The following is a 19,544-nucleotide window of genomic DNA, read 5'->3' on the forward strand; positions in this document are numbered from 1 at the left end:
GTGCGTAGAAACAACAGTCTCCATGTCCTGAGGTACCCCGAACCGAACCGGGTGCATCGACATGCTAAGGGCCTGAATATGTTTAACAATGACAAATGAGATAAAATCTCAGTAAGTTAACGGCCTAAACCCCGCTTAGGAGGCCAACTCGCCTCGAGGTTCCTAGTCAGGCAACCACACATCATATACTGATCAATCACATGCCGAATAACAATCGCAAGCATCTTTACCTCGCCTTGGCATACATGGCATGCATAACATTAGTCAACAAACATCACAACCATGCACACAGCATAACACGTACTCGGAACACATAAAGAGATTTCCCATGCATCATGCATCCACACTCGTGTGTGTCTCGATTATAATATAAAACCACTTGGGCACGACCCATACCATGCCTAGCAGTATTCAACCCATAATCAAACACTATGCAACATGCGTGTTCCATTTATCACGATCCCTCTGGGCCACTACTGTCACACCCCGAACCCTGACCGGCTCGCGACACCCCTTCGATGGCCGTATTGAACGCGACAACCCAGGATGCGTCGCCGACCCAAACGAAACACCCAACGATAAAGGCAAGCGGAAGCGAAATAAAAACGACCCAGATAATAAACAATGACAACGGGATAGCATAGGCACAAATCAACAAACGCACTTCATAAAACTGACAGTCACTTACAACATTCAATCTAGGCTACTAACTTCAAGCCACATTTATCAAAAGGGGGCGATGGTTAGGTATTCTACTTCACTAAACAAAAGAGGAGGGCATCCAAAGATGAAACAAAGCATCAAATGCCCAAGGTCACTCCCGGTCTCTGAACCGCACGTGATGACTATCCGTCACTCCAAACCTGAAAATGTTTAACAACAGGGGATGAGATAAATCTCAATAAGCAGACAACCTATACCCCACCTAGGCCAATGCGTACCCAGACGAGTCTAACATGCAATCTAACCACCGATATAGCAAACTTGCCAATTCACATTTACCTCGCACCGATTCACACGCCAGCTCTGCACAATAGATAATTCACCATAAAGCAATAATAATTCAAGAACATAACATCACCACTCAAACGCCATAACCACATATATTCAATCAATTTAATCACACTCAATTCGCATTCGTGGCCGAGCAACTTTCCACGACCCGGGTCAACACCCCACACATCAGCCCTCCGATCAATCCAGGCTCCGTCCCTCACTAGACCTTTCACACTTTCTCATGACCCGCGTAAACACACCTCAGGTCAGCCCTCCGATCAATCCGGGCTCCGTCCCTCACTGGACATTTCACACTTTCACATGACCCGCGTAAACACGCCTCAGGTCAGCCCTCCGATCAATCCAGGTTCCGTCCCTCACCGGACATTTCACACTTTCTCACGACTCGCGTAAACACGCCTCAGGTTAGCCCTTCGATCAATCCGGGCTCCGTCCCTCACTGGACATTTCACACTTTCTCACGACCCGCGAAAACACGCCTCAGGTCAGCCCTCCGATCAATCCGGGCTCCGCCCCTCACTGAACATTTCACATGCACATACACCACATCACAATTCGCCATCTCACACGTCACACGAATCCAATTCAAATCACAAACTCATCACACTAGTCCACCAATCCGACACTCAAGTCGGCCCAATCAAACATCAATTTCACCCACAAACACCACGACAATCCGGTCATTGTACCCACATAAACCAGCCACTAATCATGCCACATAATCATCACAACTTAATCTATCAATTAACCACATTCACATATTGATCCTAATCCAAGCTTAGCCACTAACCCGATACTAATTAATCCCTAAACAAGTCTAATAATACCCATAATACTAGGTAAGGTTTAGGGAGTCGCTTACCTAAATTTGGCCTGGGAAAAATCGGCACGGGCCCAAAATGGCCCGGGTGAACAATAACGGCTCGGCATGGGCCAGGGCGCGACGGGCAAGGGGCTCGGCCACGGCTCGGCACACCCTCGGCCACGGCCCGAGGCTCTCGACCACAACCGGGCGAGCAGCTAGGCGCGGGCACGGGCACGGTGGAGATGGGCAGCGGCTGGGATGGTTGAGCAACGGGCTAGGCGAGCTCGGGCACGGCCTGAGCAACGGCCAGGCAAGCTCGGCCATGGCCTAGGGTGAGTTGAACGAGCGGCCGACGGCGACGGTGATTGGACGATGAAGGCTCAGCCACGGCCGGGACAGTCTGGCCAAGGCTGAGCTGGGGTGGCGTTGGGCTATCCAGGTGAGCACGGCGGCTGCAAGTGGCTGGACAGGGTTGCTGGGAGCTAGGTGGTGGCGGATGGAGCAGCGGCGGAGGCCGGAACGGCGGCGCGCGGTGGCTGGACAAGGCGGAGCCGGGGAGAGCTCAAAACAGGGGAGAGGCTGGGGAAGAGAGAAACAGGGGGAAAGGGAGGTCGCGCAGCGGCCTGAGGAGACATGGCGGCGTTACGGGTGGCCGGGCGACGGAGGACAGGCCGGCGAGCGACTGGGCAGCGCTGGACTGCGGCGGACGCAATGGCGAGTTGTTGCTCGCGTGAAGTATGGGCAGGCCGACGACAGGCGGTTGCGGGCGACGAATGGCGGCGCGGCTCAGTCGGGGCAACGGTGGCGCGAGGCGGACAGCGAAGGGCGATCGGCAATGACTGGTCGAGCGAGCAGAAGCAGAAGCAAAAACAGTCGGGGCGGAAGAGAAAACCAGAGAAGAAGAAGAAGAGAGGAAGAAGAAGAAAAAGGACGAGAGAGGGGTGGGAGGGGACGTGCATGGGGAAAGGGAGGAGTGGACGGGCGCAATGGGGAGGGGACGCGGCAGAAGGGGGGAGAGAGAGAGAGAGTCAAAAGTCAACGCAATGATTGCGCGATCCAATGGCCCACGTTCAAACCAAAAATCGATCTAATGGTCCACGAAAAAACCTAATTATAAATTAGGAAAAAGGCTAGAAGATATTAATTAAAACACACTACGAGGGAGATGTACTAATCCAAATTTGCACCCAGTCCAAATTTCACTTTTCACTTATCTCGAGCAATATTGACGCTGGCCACAATAATATCGATACCGTTCAATTAAATTTATCACGAAACTTCAATAAATTCGACACCAAAGTTCGGGCTCTAAATAACGGCCAAATTCGATCGAGTGCGATTCTAGCGAAATCTCTAATTTAAAAATAACCCAAGAGTGATTAGTTCCGGGCGAGATTTTATTATAAGCGCACTGACGAAATACACGTTTTATAAATCCCAAAAATGGGCCGAAATTCGGAATGTCACAACTACACATCAAGCGATACGCAGCGAGATGGTAGTTTTCCGGCATGACCGGGTATCGTCCCGCCTCGTCGGGCACAGCAACGTCAAACGATCTATAGAATGACGACATTCCAATACGGCAACATCAAATGATCTATAGCAAGTGGTATCCCGTAAGGAGCATTGAATCCGCCATCGGGGGCCACGATTCGGCATTCGGAGTATCGGCTATCCAGATAATCTCCAAGCATTAGATAAAATCGAGCGCGATCTACAACAGACCTCAATAAATTGAGCATCGTCATGCGATCTACGGCAAGACGGCTTCGACATGGGACCACACGAACACACAAGCATTCAAGCCAATTCATATATTTTCAATTAGCCAATGCAAACATGAATTGTGCTCGAATTAATGCCACATAACCAATTTCTCGTGACCACATGTGCCAACAGTCACTCAATTTTGTAAATCATCATTTCGAAACACGCTTTTCATTCTCAAGCCTCAAATTCCTTTCTCGAACATAATAATAAAATAATTTATTTTTAAAGATTCAAAATATTTTCTCGAATCATAATCATTCAAATCATTTGTCCATATACGCCAACTTATACGGCGAAATCCAACATTGGTATTACAATCCAAGCATAAAACAATCACAATTCGGTACTAAAAATTATTTGAAAATAAGAATATTTGATTTTCGGAATTTGAATATTTTATTAATAAATAATTTTTGTAAGAATAAAATATTATTATTTAATTTCGAAAATTAATTTATTTAATAAAATAAATATCAATAATAAATTAATAGATAACTTATCGTCAAAATAGCGATAACTTATCGCGAACACAACAATAGCCTATCACACAAATAATCATAGCTTATTGAACATACCGATAACCTATCGCTAAAATTTACCAGTAACTTATCATTTAAACACCGATAACCTATCACCACATCCAATAATAACTTATTATCTGCCGATAACTTATCATCAACAATTATCTAATAATCTAATGTAACCTATCACCTAATCCCACTTAACTAGTCAATAAATTAATATAAACTAACCTAAGCAAGTTTAACACCCTAAACACGGGATTAGGGGTTAACTTACTCATCTAACTACTTTTACCGCGATTACACGAGGACGGCGGCGGCGGCGCGGTTATTTGCGGTGGTTTCCGGTTCAAGCTCGGCGGGAGGCGACCGGCGGCAAACGAGCGTGACAAAGAGAGCGGCTGCCAGGGGCTGTTCGGTGGCTATTTGGGGTTGAGTCAGGGATGGGATGCTGGCTGGTGATGGCGTCTTGCTGGCTAAAACGGCGGCGGCAAGTGGCGGAGGCGGATGGCAGCTGAACCGGCGAGAGGCGCAACTCGCCTTGGCTGGAATAGCTAGCGACGGGCTGTTCCGGGGCAGCAGAGGCGGTGCTGCGTGGCCAGGGGAAGAGTAGGGGTGGCGGTGGGGTGACGGTGGGGTGGAGCGGTCCTCGGTGATGGCTGGTTCTGCGAGGAAAAAGGCTGGTCGCTGGCTGAAAATAAGAAGCATAACAAGAAGCAAAAGCGAAGAAGAAGCAGCAGCAGCGAAGTAGGAGTAGAAGCGGCGAGGAAGGACGGTGCACGGTGGTGGTTGGTCCAGAACGCTGGTCCAGTCGGCGGTGGCAGCAAGAAGAAACAGAACGAGGAAGCAAAAGTAGAAGCATGAAGCAGCAGCAACAACGGTGATGCAGAAGCAGAAGTAGCAGCGGTAAAGCAGAAGCAGAAGGAGCAGCGGTGAAGCAAAAGTAGCAGCAGCGAAGGAAAAGTCAAGAAGAATAGGAAAAGAAGAAGAAAAGGAAGAAAAAGAAGAAGAGAAGAGAGAGAGAAAGGAGTTGGTGGAGTCGGTGGAGGGTGCAGCAGAAAATGGGGGAGTCAGCGGCGGGAGTCAGCCGGAGGAGGGAGGGGAGAGAGAGGGAGAGAGAGAAAGGGGAGGGTTGGGTTCATCATTACCCAAAAAATAAAGATCTTCCAAATTTCCTTTTTGAAATTTTCTTAAATTTTGTCCCCCAAAATCCATTTTGTCCTCGACCCGAGTATCGAATTACAGGCCAACTCATTCTTATGAGGTCTTGATGGCTGGGCCCCTCGGGCGCGAGGCCCAACAGGCTTTGCTCGGTTCACTTCCGTTTCTCGTGTCGAATTTCCGAATCTTCAATCCTTTTCCGAAATTGAAATTTTATACGGAAAACTCGTAAAATTATGAGACGACATCCTAAGGTTCGAGTGTGAAATTCTTGAGCATTCGACACTCAATATCAGATCATAATTCATGGCCGAAATCCATCAATCCCAACTATAGTTCATCTCGAACTAACGGGGTGGTTGTTAGAAATAAATTATTCGATAGCCTTTTCCATTTGATTAGTATTCCCTGAGTGATTAGGTCAGGGCGAGAAATAACTAATAGAGCGTCGACGAAATCACCATATGATAAATCACCAAATTGGGTCGAATTTTTAGGATATAACAACCAACCAATCACCATTTCGTCCCTAGTTTAGCCCTCAAGCCGCGCCGAACAGCCGCCCATAGCCGGCTAGTTTCTGCTGGAATGCTAGCTTCGTCGCTCACCGAACACGTCCGCTGCTGCAGCTGCTGGTCCACCACTGTCCGGCCACCTAGCTAACACCACAAGCCGCCATTTCACACTAGGAACAGCCCTGAGCAGCCTCCGAATAGCCCCACAGCAGCCGCTGCCTTAGCCGCCCTCATTTGCCGCCGTCCGTTGAGCCCAAATAGGAAACCACCGTCGACAGTCGCGTCGTCGCCGTTGTTCTCGCATAATCGCCGTAGTTAGACGAGTAAGTTAACCCCTAATCCCGTGTTTAGGGTGTTAAACTTGCTTACGGTAGTTTAATTTAGTTTTAGATTAAGTTAATGGTTGTTTAAATAGAATTAGTGGATAAGTTATCGACGAATTATTTGATAATCATGGATGATAGGTTATCGTTGGACTCATAAGTTATCATTGGAAATCGGTGATAGGTTATCGGTGAAATTGACGATAGGTTATCGGTGATATCGTGAAAGGTTATTGTTGTGTTCGCGATAAGTTATCGCTATTTTGACGATAAGTTATCTATTATTTTATTATTATTTATTTTATTAAATAAATTAATTTTCGAAATTAAATAATAATATTTTATTCTTAAAAATATATATTTATTAATAAAATATTTAAATTCGGAAAATTAAATATTAGTATTTTCGAATAATTTTTAGTACCAAATTGTGATTGTTTTATACTTGGATTGTAATGCCAATGTTAGAAATCGCCATATAAATTTAACTTATATAGCTAAATAAATTGCTTGATTATTTTCAAGAAAAGATTTTGTATCTTTGAAAATAAATTATTTTATAGTTATGTTGAATAAATGATTTTGATGCCTTGAGAAGGAAAGCATGTTTTGAAATGATGTTTTTACAAAGTCAAGCGACTGTTTGCATATGTGATCACGTGAAATTGTATGTGGCATTGATTCGAGCACGATCCATGTTTGCATTGGCTAATTGAAAAGATAAGAATTGGCCTGAATGCTTGTGTGTTCGTGTGGTCACATGTCGAAGCCGTCTTGCTGTAAATCGCTTGACGATGCTCGATTTATCGAGGTTTGTTGTAGATCGCGCTCGATTTTATCTGATGCCTGGAGATTATCTGGATTGCCGATACTTCGGATGCTGAATCGCGGCCTGATGGCGAATTTGATGCTTGTTATGGGATACCATCTTACTGTAGATTATTTGATGTTGCCATATTGGAATGACGTCATCTTGTACATCGTTTGACGTTGCCGTGCCCGACTGGGCGGGACGATGCCCGGTCATGCCGGAAGACTACCATCTTGCTGTGTATCGCTTGATGTGTAGTGGCCCAGAGGGGTCGTGATAAATGAAACACGCATGTTGCATAGTGCTTGATTATGGGGTGAAAACTACTAGGCATGATATGGGACGTGTCCAAGCGGTTTTTACTTTATAATCGAGACATGCGCGAGTGTGGATGCATGATGCATGGGAAATTTCTTTGTGTTCCGAGTACGTGTTATGCTAGATGCATTATTGTGATGTTTGATGACTACGATCATGCATGACACATGTGCCAAGGCGAGGTAAGGATGCTTGTGATTGTTAAACGGTATGTGGTTGATCCGTATTCTATGTGTGGTTGCCTATCTAGGAACCCCGAGGCGAGTTGGCCTCCTAAACGGGGCTTAGGCCGTTAACTTATTGAGACTTTCGTCTCATTTGGTGTTGTTAACATCTTTCAGGACCTTCGCATGTCGATGCCCTCAGTATGGTTCGGGGTGCCTAGAAGCTGGCTTTTTGGACTGACCTATTGATGAAGTAGATTGACCCCCAGCCTGGTATCGTTTTGTAGGCTCGTGTGAAAATGCCTGAAGTGGGCTTGTAAAGAAAATGTTTCCTAGGGGTTAATCAAGTAATTTTTAAAATGGTGTTGTTGTTTGATTGTTGTGAATCATTTTCCTACCTATCCCTATTTATGGTGGTTGTCTGGGTGTTGGTTGTTACCACTTCCGCATGTGTAATAAAAAGAACAATAAAAAATGAAAGGGTTGGCGACAAGTCTTGGGACATTGCATCATAACGACCATAGTGGGATGTTGCGTGCTCGTAGGGTTCGGGGCGTGACAACGCTGGTTGTCGCCTTTGGTCAGTTGTTTATGAATTGAAGGTAACGTAGAATTAATAAGCACATGCTCACTACTTAAAAAATTCATCTTAGGGTGTATTTGTTTCGAGGAAAATTTCATAATAAAAGAAAATGTTTTCCCCTTTTCCTATTAGGGAATTTATTCTCCTAACTTTAAGCCTACATATTTTCTTTTTCCTGCAAATAGTTTCCATTGACTAATCATTTTCAACAAACCAGACACGTGAAAAAGTCTAGAAATCAATTTGTGGAAACTTATTTCACTCAAACAAACATACCCTTAGAATATAGAGCTTAGAATATAGAGCATGTGACTTAGTACTTAACGACGCCATCAAAGGAGATATGTGATCAAGAAAAGAACACAGCTGCACAGCATCACTCAACGGAACCCCCTTTCTCTTTCCAGCTTGTGTTGTCCTTTAGTTCATGTATGTTCTTTCTTTCTAATTTATTTTCCTCTTTTGTTTGTCTTTTTTTTTACAATTTTTGTTGATTTGGCACTCACGTGTAAAAACACATCAACAAACACGAGTCCCATGACGAAGTTGGATTGCCATGTCAGATGCCAATCTTACCAAATCAAATTGAAGGAATAAATTGGCCCATTGAAAGAACATAAGGACCAAATTGAACATTGAAGAAAAGTACATGAACAAATTATGGCATTGTCCCTTTAATTTCCAACCATTAGCTTATCAATTAGTCTTTAAGTCTCTTTGATTTTTTAAAGAGCAAGGAAAATCTTTGAACAAAATTTTAGGTGCCAACAATAGCCAATACTTGTCGCTTTGATTTTACAAATTATGGTCTCTCATTGAAAAAAAAAAAGAAGAAAGTTATACTTTGCTACCTTCTTCATAATGGCAAGTATAGAAACCTAGACAATCTCGCTTCAATTCGAAACACAAACAGTCCAATTCATTATGGGTTCAATCACAAGAAAGGGCAAAAGGACACTATAAGTGCCATAACTTGTGTACGGCGCTCACTTTGGTGCCATAACTTTTTTTCGGATCACTTTGGTGCCAAGTCGGAGGAAAAACGATCACTTAAGTGTCATAACTTTTTTTTGGATCATTTCAGTGCTAAAATTTTTGAAAAACAATCACTTATGTGCTAAAATTTTTGAAAAACGATCATTTAAGTGTTAAAATTTTTGAAAAACGATCACTTAAGTGCCAATCTCCGGCGAGACTCCGGCGAGCCACGTCAGCTTCAGAAATTAATAAAAAAAATGCCACGTCAGATTTCCGGCGAAAAATTGTGTACGGCACCGGAGTTGGCACTTAAGTGATCGTTTTTCAAAAATTTTAGCACTTAAGTGATCGTTTTTTAAAAATTTTAGCACTAAAGTGATCCAAAAAAAAGTTATGGCACTAAAGTGAGCGCCGTACACAAGTTATGGCACTTGTAGTGTTCTTTTGCCCACAAGAAAGTGTACAAAACAAAGAAAAGTGCCACAAAAAGCAGACCCTAGACCAAACCCATCACCCCCACCATCATAGCTAGAGATACTGCTGTGATACAGTTTAGAGCTGCCAACGTATGTTGGGAAGTTGAGAGAGGGAAAGAAGGTGGTATGAAAAAACTTCCAATTTTTTAATGCTATGATTACTCTCGCGTTATGTATAATCACTACTTTTGGAGATTGAATTAATTGCCATATCAATTATATTTAACACAAGTATGCCAAGAGCACTCACTTTAAAATGACCCCAAAAACGTATATTATACGTTTGGCTAGAGTTACTATTGTTATCAGGGGAGGAAGTCCCTTCAATGTCACATCAATTTTCCTATATGTAAACATTTTCGATTTCATGTTCGGATTCTAGAAAATTCCTGGACAATTTTACTTCTGACATCGTTGCAGTTCATTCTCGTGTGAAGCACATTCACCGGCGTCGATTTTCACCAGAGAGACTTCCAGGACTTCCTCTTGATCGAAGAAAGAGCAAACCCAACACTACAAAAAAAGCCGGGTTTAGCGACGGAAAAAAATTTGTCGCTAATAGGCAGTCGCAAAATTTTGCCACGGAAAATTTTAATTTTCGTGGCTAATTTGTGACGAAAAAAATTCGTCGCAAAATTCGTCGCTAATTATTCGTGGCAAAATTCGTGGCTAATTTGCCATGAACATTATTCGTGGTAAACTTCCGTCTCTAATTTGCCACGAACATTATTCGTGCCAAAATTCGTCGCTAATTACTCGTGGCAAACTTCGGCTAAATATTCTTGGCAAAATTCGTCGGTAATTTGCCACTAGATCTATTCGTGGCAAAAGTCGTCGCTATTATTTTGATTATTTTTTTTGTTGGTCGCGAAATTGCGACAAAATATTTCGTGGCAAAAATCGTTGCTAATTATCCGTGGCAAAATTTCTCGCATTTCGTGGCAAAATTCGTGGCTAATTTGCCAAAAAAAAATTTCATTTTTTTTCGAAGAATTTATTCGTGGCAAAAGTTGTGGCTAATTTGCCACAAATTTTTTTTTTCAATTATTTGCGACGAACTTATTCGTGGCAAAATTCGTGGGTAATTTGCCACGAACACATTTAGTGGCAAAATTCGTGGCTAATTTGCGAGCAAAATTTATTTTTGAATTATCTGCGACGAAATTCTTCGTGCCTAAAATTCGTGGCTAATTTGCCACAAACAAAATTCGTGGCTAATTTGGGACCATATATATTTTTTTGTCGGTTTTTTGCGACGAACTTATTCGTTGCAAAATTCGTGGCTAATTTGCCAAAAAAAAAATTTTTGGTCATTATTTTGCCACGAAAAATTTTGACTTTTGCGACAAACATTATTCGAAAACGAATTTGGCGACGAATTTTAATGAATAATTTAGGGACGAATGTTGTTTAGGGACGATTTCGATTTGAAATCTAATTAACATTGATAGAAAATCACAGTCAAGACAAGAAGAAACCCAAAAAGGAAGAAATGAAACAAAGTTCTAAATTAGCCAGTTCACAAACTGTTGTGGCAAACTGTTGATCTTGCCAAGAAGTTCTTTCACGTTGTCTATAGTGTTCTCCAAGAATCGAAGTCCTGTCCATCTGCAGCGCAAACATCACAATATCAAACTCCTAACCCCTGTTTATTTTTTCACATCTATTCAACAGCAGAAGCATAAAGATATAAGTACCTCTTGGAAATTTAAACTAGCAAGGATCATCATCATCATCAGCATCATCATCAGGAATCTCATTATCATCATCACTGTGGCCATCACCTACTGGATTAGTAGGAGGTACAGGAGGAACGTCATCAACTTCGAGGTTGAGGTGTCGCATGATCAATTGCAAACGTTGTTTCACTCCTATCATTTCTTCGTCCTTCTGTACAAGTAATTGTCTCAGGCGGTTCAATGCTTGGTCCTGTCGCTCCTCGTGTTGTGCCCTTAAAAAAGCCGCACTAGAGGATGAAGTTCCAGCAGCCGGCGTTCTGTACATCCTTGACAAGGATCCCATCCCAAATATTTGACCTATTCTCATTCCACCCGATGCCTCCATCCATAATGCCATACTGTCAACCGATGGCTCGGACGCAGCAACACCATCACCATCACCATCACCATCACCATCACCACTAGCAGCAGCCGTGCTCATTACAAGTTCATCATATTTGTCCTACATTAACAATATAGATAAAAATAAAAAAAACTTAATATATATAAATACAAAATATAACCTTACATACCGTAATAGCTTTTGCTCGATTGCCAGTCCATGTCTTATCTTTTTTCTGAAAGGTGCGTTCAAATGTAGCCATAAATGTTGGTTCCGTCCCCAATTCATCTGCCTACAAAATATAGACATAATTACGACATAATTATTGATTTAACTTACAACATGATTAAAAGACTAACCATTCTTTTTCTACGCTCCTCGATGTTGATAGAGCCCCAGCATATGTGGCAGACCCTTCACTAGAACTAGAAGCTCGATTCTTCTTATTAATTTCACTGATTTGCTTATGCTTTTCATTGTCCCAAGTTCTCATAATTTCCGCCCAATTGTCAGCTGTAATAAAATCCGGCTTTTCTTGCTTTCTCTTTGCTTTATTCATCACATTTCGCATGTGATCACCAGCTTTCTTCTTAAAAATTCTTTTAACTTCTTTCTCTTCCGCTTCATCCCACCTGAACTTCCGCTGCATGCAATCAATAGAAAAATAATTGTACACTCAATATGCTAAATCGAACTTAGTTTGTGAGGAAATAGAAGGACAAAACTTACCTTGAACTCATTCCACCACAATTCCTTTACTTCTTTTGGAGCGGTGGTCCAACTACTATACTGCCCATCCAATAGTTATTGATTATTTTATTAAGTCTCCTCACAACATGCGTAGCATCCGTGAATCTGCAAACGGGTTATAACTTATTTCAACATACGTAGCATCCGTGAAGCATACGGACAATTCAGTTGACATCCATAAGAATTCACATATACTTAAAAAAATGAAATACTTACGAATCTCCAAATGGGGCTATCATGAATCGGGTATCTTCTTCATAATTCGAGTGTTGCGTTGAAGAAGAAGGTGGAACCGAAGGCGATGGAACTGAAGTAAATTCAGTTCGCATTTGAGGGTCGGAGGAAGGGCCAATGTGTCCATGTACTAGTTGAGGGTTAGATGAAGGGGCAGGGCAGGGGCAGGGGAAATGGAAAGGGACGGGGACGAGGATGAGGAAGTGGAAAGGCCTGGTCTTCTTTGTGAAGCATCACCACGACGCATGTGACCTCCACGTTTATACTAAAAGTTGCAAGGTTAGACAAAAATGTAAAAAATTATGAACATGTATTAAGGACACATAATGACGTATGTCGTGAAGCTTACCATTTTGTTATTGAGAGCAAGAGAGAAACGTGGCCCCTGAAAAAAAGGAAGCTGTCCGGAAATGTCTACGAGCTAAATTTCTAGTCCTACAACAGTAAAAAAGGGAGAACTCATCTAGCTGGTCAGGGTCATCAAATTTTCAGTTAATTGCTGTAATTCGACTTGTTTTAAAATTTAATTGCATGTTTTGAAAGCCTTAGAACTTAATAAGTTACACTTTCACAACAAATTTTATGATGCAAGGAAATCAGTAAGTTCTGTTCAACAAATTTTAATAAGTTTTGATTGCATGTTTTATGGTGCACATATCCCTTTAAAATGAATATATCAACTTCAACAAAGAAATCAATAAGTTTTGAACAAGTAATTATAAGGCTTTACCCCGAAGGGAGCCATTCCAGAAAACCCAAATGTCACGGAAATAGTTTTACCCCGATGGCCAAAGCTTCAACCTATGCCAAAGAAGGTTTGGAAATAGTTTTCAAAACCCATCTAAACGACTCCGAAAAGAAAAAAAAAACGCAAATGTCACGAAAAACACTATTCACCAGAATCGTTTTTTGCCAAAAAACCCATCTAAACGACTCCAAAAAGCCAAAAAACGACTTGCGACACGGCCATAGGCGGTGATTTTGGATCAGCGGGCCGTTTCCACTTGACCGACCAAATTTCAGCTCATTTCGACCACATTTCACCTCATTCCGACCAAATTTCAAATGAATTTCAACTAAATTTCAACCCAAATTTGACCAAATTTCAGCTCATTCCGACCAAATTTTAACCTAAATCCGACCAAATTTCAACTTAAATATGAGGAATTTGATTACGTTTCGTGGGCGAAACAGTTGGGTCTGTTTCGCCCACGACAGAATCAAATTCGTGGGCGAAACAAAGTCTGTTTCACCCACGAACGAACGAAGCGAGCGGACCCAACACGAAGCGAAGCGGACCCAACACGAAGCGAAGCACGAAGCGCCCACGAAACATAACTGTTTCGCCCACGAACAGAACGAAGCAGAAGCAGACCCAACACAGAAGCCAGTCAACACAGAAGCAGAAGCACAGAAGCATAAGCAGAAGCAGACCCAATCGTAGACCCAACACAAATATCAGAACAGAAGCATAAGCAGACGCAATCGCCTAGAAATAACGCCGAAAAGCAAACCCAAGCAAACGTACCTCTCGCTTCCCAACAGAAGCAGACCGAACACTCCCGGACGCCGCCGAAGAACCCAACAGAAGCAGACCGCGCGCTGGGTGTCCTCGCTTCCCAGCGTCCGCCGCCGAAGAAAGCGACAAAAATTCGTGGGATTTTTGTGGGATTTTTTTTACGAAATTCGTGGCTAAAATCCGTGGCAAATTTGCCACGAATTTCGTAAAAAAGCCGAAAATTATTCATGTTTGTGGATTTTTTTTACGAAATTCGTGGCTAAAATCCGTGGCAATTTGCCACGGATTTTAGCCACGAATTTCGTAAAAAGCCCAAAATTATTCATGTTTGTGGGATTTTTTTCAAGAAATTCGTGGCAAAAATCCGTGGCAAATTTGCCACGGATTTTTGCCACGAATTTCATTTCTACTATCCCACACCCGCGTAATTCATTTTTTTTTCCAGACAATAACGTTTCATTAACAATAATAGCAATAATAATATTCAACAACAATTACAATAATAACAACAACAACAACAACAATACTAATAATTACGACAACAACAATAAACTTTTGTCATAATAATAATAATAATAATAATAATAATTACAACATAATTAGTAAAAAGTCTCAAAAATCTAAATCTTGATCTTGATCTTGATCTTGATCTTCTTCTTGAGCATCATCGTCATCGTCGTCATCATCGTCGTCATCATCATCATCCTCATCATCCTCATCATCCTCTGTCTCAAAATCAGATTATGCAACACCTTCTAAATTTGATTCGCGAATTTCAGTTAGATCTACATCTATCATTGCTCCACATGGATCTCGTAAAGTAGGAATGTTATATTCCTCGGTTTGAACGCGTTACAAACTTCCTCTTGTTGATATCTTTGTATCCTTCCGGTGTTCCTCGATTTTTCTTCGTGCTTTGGTTTTACATACAGCCCACCAATCAGCTTTGTCACGTTTCAAACTAGGATATGATGCATAATATACTTGAATTGCTTGTTGTGCCAACACAAATGGTTCATATTTCTTATACATTTTCTTGTAATTTATTTCAACCAAATTAAACTTCGTATGCACCTTTATTCCTTTGACGGTGTCGAACCACATGCACTTAAATAACACAACCCGCATTAATGGTCCGGGGTACTCTATCTCAATGATTTCATCCAACAAGCCATAAAAATCATCTTTTGAACTACCACAATTGGATGACCGAACACACACACCACTATTCATTGTGGCTTTTCCCATTTCATATTCTTGAGTGTGAAAATTATACCCGTTTATGAAATAGGCTGGCCAAGTTCGTATGCTTGACTGTGGACCCCATGACAAATAATATAGCAATCCTTGCTCTTCAACTTGATCATGATTACTGTGAACCTAAGATTACACACGCAAAGTCAATAATATATATTTAAATGATGTATAAAATATTAATAACTTGGTTTTGGTCTATAGGCAACTTACATATGTTTTGAACCATGCTGCAAATTATTCATCGCACAAACGGTCGAACTCATTTAGCAGTAGTCCATACATTGAATTTTGAAAAATCCTATTAACATTTACATTTATATATTAGTAAATATTTGACACGCAATACATATATTTTCAAATATACACTTACTGGAAGTATGGCTCCACTTCTGGACAGTTCAGTAAAATATAGGTATGGCCTGCCTGCCGTTCTTCGCCTGTTAAGCAACGAAACTGACATGCGCCGCTTGGTCGATCAAGATAATTGAAAATAGAGAATGATTTGCAATTGGGATCGATGGGACCTTTATCATTTCTTCCTGCTCTCCGCCTCTTGCACTGCACGTGCGGCTCAAAATAGTATGATGCAAATATTGTCACTTCTTCCACAATATATGCATTACAAATTGAAGCTTCAACACATGCCTTATTCTTCACTTTTTTCTTCAAATGATATAAGAACCTTGTTGCAATAGAAAGAAGTTTATCATAACATAATATATAATAAAGTATTTTGAAATTTATTTTGAAAATTTTTTTACCTCTCAAATGGATACATCCATCGAAATTGGACGGAACCTGCAACTTTGGCCTCATAAGGCAAGTGAACTAAGAGATGCTCCATTGAATAAAAAAACGATGGAGGAAATATCCTTTCTAAATTGCAAAGAATAATTGGAATGTCTCTCTCCAGTTTCTCCATGTGTGATGCTTTTAACACTGTTGAGCAAATATCATGAAGGAAATTACTTAACTCTGTAATGGCGCCCCATACAAAGTTTGGTAGAAGTTCCTTCAAAGCTATTGGAATTAGTCTTTTCATAAATATGTGACAATCATGACTCTTTAATCCTGTCAACTTGCATTCGTTCAAATCAACACATCTCCCGATGTTCGAAGCATATCCATCAGGAAACCGCACAGATTTCAACCATTGACAAACGACTCGTCTATGCTCCTTATCCAATGTATAAACTGCTTTTGGTTTTGGTCCCCTGCTGCTTGCATCCACATCTAATGTTGGCCGATCACAAATATTTCTCATATCTTTTCTTACATTCAAGTTGTCTTTTATTTTTCCCGTGACATCCATCACAGTATTTATGACATTGTCGAAAACATTCTTTTCAATGTGCATGACGTCAAGATTATGATGAATAAGATGTGCCTTCCAATATGGTAGATCCCAAAATATACTGCGTTTAGTCCACTTATGTACACTTCCGTACGCAATAGTTGTGCCAGGAGGGTTTTCAACAACAGTTGGAAAGTCATGCACTTGCTCCCATATTTGATCACCGGTCAACCTCAATGGTGGAGGAGTTCTTTCAATCCTATTCTTGATGAACTCTTTTTTATTCCTTCTGAATGTATGATTCATCGGCAAAAATTGTCTGTGACAGTCAAAATAGCAGGGCTTCTTACCATGTCTTAATCTGAATGACTTCGATCTCTGCAAACATATCGAGCATCCTAAGATCCCAGCTATACTCCATCCAGATAACATTCCATATGCTGGATAGTCATTTATCGTCCAAAGAAGAGCAGCCTTCATTACAAATATTTGATTAGTAGAAACATCATACGTAACGAACCTTCGTTCCATAGCCGTTGTAACTCTTCAATCAATGGTTGCATATAAACATCTATCAACTTTTTCGGATTTTGCGGGCCGGTCACGATCAATGTCAAAAACATATAAGGTGTCTTCATGCACATACCGGGTGGAAGATTGTACGGAGTTAAGATAACTTGCCAACATGAATAACTTTTCCCTGATTTTCCAAATGGGGCAAATCCATCATCACAGAGACCTAACATGATGTTTCGAGGCTCTATCGCAAACTCAGGGTATGTTCTATCAAAATGTTTTCATGCCTCTGCATCTAAAGGATGACACATTAGACCCTCTTCTGTTTCATGATTTGCATGCCAAGTCATGTGTTCAGCAGTGGCTTGAGACGCATAAAGCCTTTGCAATCTGGGGATTAAGGGTAGATAAAACATTTGCTTGCATGGTCTACGCTTCTGATTACGACCATGCCTCCTGTTTATCTTGTACCTAAGTTGGCTACAGAATTTGCAAGATTCTGCATTTTCATCATCTCTCCAATATAACATACAACCCCTACTACATATATCAATCATTTCAACTGGAAGACCTAAGTTATCCACTAACTTCTTCATATCGTAAAAATCACTTGGCATGATGTTATCACGAGGCATTGTTTCTCGCATTACTTCAACAAAAGAGTTAAAACAATTTTCAGACACATTATGCTTTGCCTTGATATTTAACAATCTTGCTGTCACTGATAACTGAGTATGGTTGTCACAACCTGCCCATAAAGGTTCATCTGCTGCTTTCAACACTTCCCAGAACTGATTAGATGGAAACGTTTCATTACACACATTCTCATCAAAACCCGTTACTCCTATCTCTTCCAATTGTTCAAGTGTAGGAGTAAAACTAGTACTTGTACTTGCATGGTTCGGATCTGAAACAACATTCTGACCAGCTGCATCAATCACCATCCTCTGGTATGGGTTTAATTGATCATAATAGCTACATTCTTTCCTAACTGAAAATTGACCACTTATTCGCAAACCTTCATCAGATATAAATGGTTCACCATGACAAGTCCAATTATAGTAGTTCGGAGTAAACCCAAATCTACAAAGATGTTCTCTAACTGTATCACACACATGAAATTTACCATTACTGCACTTTCTACACGGACACCTTTACTTATTTCCATCCATCAACTCATATTTACTACTAGCAAAGTCCAAAAATAGTTCCAACCCAGTACGAAACTCATCGGTCAATCCCCAGGTAAGTTCTTATTATACCAAAATCTCGTAAAATATTAAAACCAAAAAATTTTCTTAATTAAAACCATAAAATTCTAAAAATTAAAATTTTGTTTTTGCCGAAACAATTACTTTGAAATTGAAAAAAATAAAACAATTACCATGTCAAGAAGACTTACCCAAGTATTTGATTGAAATCTTTGTAGTAGAAAGTCCTCAATTTGATGAGAATTGCAACGTTCACTTCATCTGCGAGACTTTCAAACGGATAAGTACCTACCAAAAAAAAATTGACTTCAGATTTTATTTTTTTATAATAATTTTTTTTCCCGAAATTTTTTTTAAATAAATTTTTTTTTCGAATTTTTTTTTCCCGAATTCTTTTTTCCTACATATTTTTCTCCGGTCGCCGGTCCGGCGACCTGCTGAGGCCGGCGAGTTGGACCTCGCCGACCATGGGCGAGGTCACTTCGCCGGCCAAATCTGGGCGGCGAGGTCGAGCTTGGGCCTCGCCATGGCCGCCGTTGGACCTCGCGGTGAGGCCAGCGGCGGCCATGTTGGACCTCTGCGGCGAGGTCGAGCAGCGGCCATGGCGAGGCCGAGCGGCCTCGCCCAGATCTAGGCGAGGTCCAGCAGCCCCGCCCATGGCCGGCGAGGTCTCACCGGTCGCCGGTCGCCGGTTGCCGGACTGGTGACCGGCGACGAAGTCAAAAAAAAAAAAAGAGAAGAAACAAAACTTAATAAAATAACAAAAATTCGACAATAGTTTTGCAACGAACCGTCTTCGTCGCAAATTAGTCACGCCACTTACCGGTAGAAAAGGTTTACCGAGACAGATTTTTGCGCATGCGGAGAGATTTATCGAGAGAAATGAAAGAGGGAGAGGAAGGGAGAACAGCGAAGAGGGATAAGAGGAATTAGCAGGGAGAGAGAGAAATTGGGTCTACAAGTAGCACGGACAATTAGCGACGAAAAAAAATCCGTTGCTAACTCCCTCGCAAATTAGCTACGAATTTTTTTTCGTCTCCAATTCCGTTGCAAATTAGCGACGGATTTTTTTCGTGGCAAATCCCTTCACAAATTAGCGACGAAATTTTTTTTCGTTGCAAATTAACAACGGAAAAAAAATTCGTCATTAATTCCGTCGCAAATTCGCCACGAATTTTTTTTCGTGGCAAATTCCGTCGCAAATTAGCGACGACATTTTTTTTTGTCGCAAATTAGAAACGGAAAAAAATTCGTCGC

General features: G+C 41.4%; 3 protein-coding genes across 8 annotated transcripts; 1 reads left to right on the top strand and 2 right to left on the bottom strand.

Annotated features, from left to right (window-relative positions):
- Positions 1-1,916: 1,916 nt before the first annotated feature.
- Positions 1,917-2,556, top strand: LOC130135910 (uncharacterized). Its single transcript, XM_056305773.1, has 2 exons — positions 1,917-2,132; positions 2,293-2,556. The coding sequence occupies exons 1-2, from the start codon at positions 1,917-1,919 to the stop codon at positions 2,554-2,556; spliced, it is 480 nt and encodes a 159-aa protein (XP_056161748.1).
- An 8,376-nt stretch (positions 2,557-10,932) lies between these two features.
- On the bottom strand, positions 10,933-14,130 carry LOC130135924 (uncharacterized). 6 transcript variants are annotated; one of them, XM_056305813.1, is made up of 6 exons: positions 14,019-14,123; positions 13,221-13,291; positions 12,840-12,925; positions 12,236-12,361; positions 11,697-11,798; positions 10,933-11,626 (listed from the first exon to the last, which is right to left on the bottom strand). In XM_056305813.1, exons 5-6 carry the CDS (start codon positions 11,766-11,768, stop codon positions 11,159-11,161), a joined length of 540 nt encoding a protein of 179 aa, XP_056161788.1. In that variant the 5' UTR covers positions 11,769-11,798; positions 12,236-12,361; positions 12,840-12,925; positions 13,221-13,291; positions 14,019-14,123; the 3' UTR covers positions 10,933-11,158. The 6 variants fall into 6 exon arrangements, 5 of the variants coding, with proteins under 5 accessions (XP_056161788.1, XP_056161785.1, XP_056161786.1 ...); XM_056305810.1 differs by having other exon boundaries at positions 12,473-12,925; XM_056305811.1 differs by lacking the exons at positions 12,840-12,925; positions 13,221-13,291 and adding an exon at positions 12,473-12,755 and having other exon boundaries at positions 14,019-14,128.
- A 1,457-nt stretch (positions 14,131-15,587) lies between these two features.
- Positions 15,588-17,101, bottom strand: LOC130135923 (uncharacterized). The gene is made up of 2 exons (XM_056305809.1): positions 16,028-17,101; positions 15,588-15,948 (listed from the first exon to the last, which is right to left on the bottom strand). The coding sequence occupies exons 1-2, from the start codon at positions 17,089-17,091 to the stop codon at positions 15,633-15,635; spliced, it is 1,380 nt and encodes a 459-aa protein (XP_056161784.1). The 5' UTR covers positions 17,092-17,101; the 3' UTR covers positions 15,588-15,632.
- Positions 17,102-19,544: the final 2,443 nt, after the last annotated feature.

The sequence above is a fragment of the Syzygium oleosum genome, unplaced genomic scaffold (assembly GCF_021117445.2).
Source record: "Syzygium oleosum isolate NSW1041296 unplaced genomic scaffold, Sole_v2.1 Sole_v2.39, whole genome shotgun sequence".
NCBI lineage: Eukaryota > Viridiplantae > Streptophyta > Magnoliopsida > Myrtales > Myrtaceae > Syzygium > Syzygium oleosum.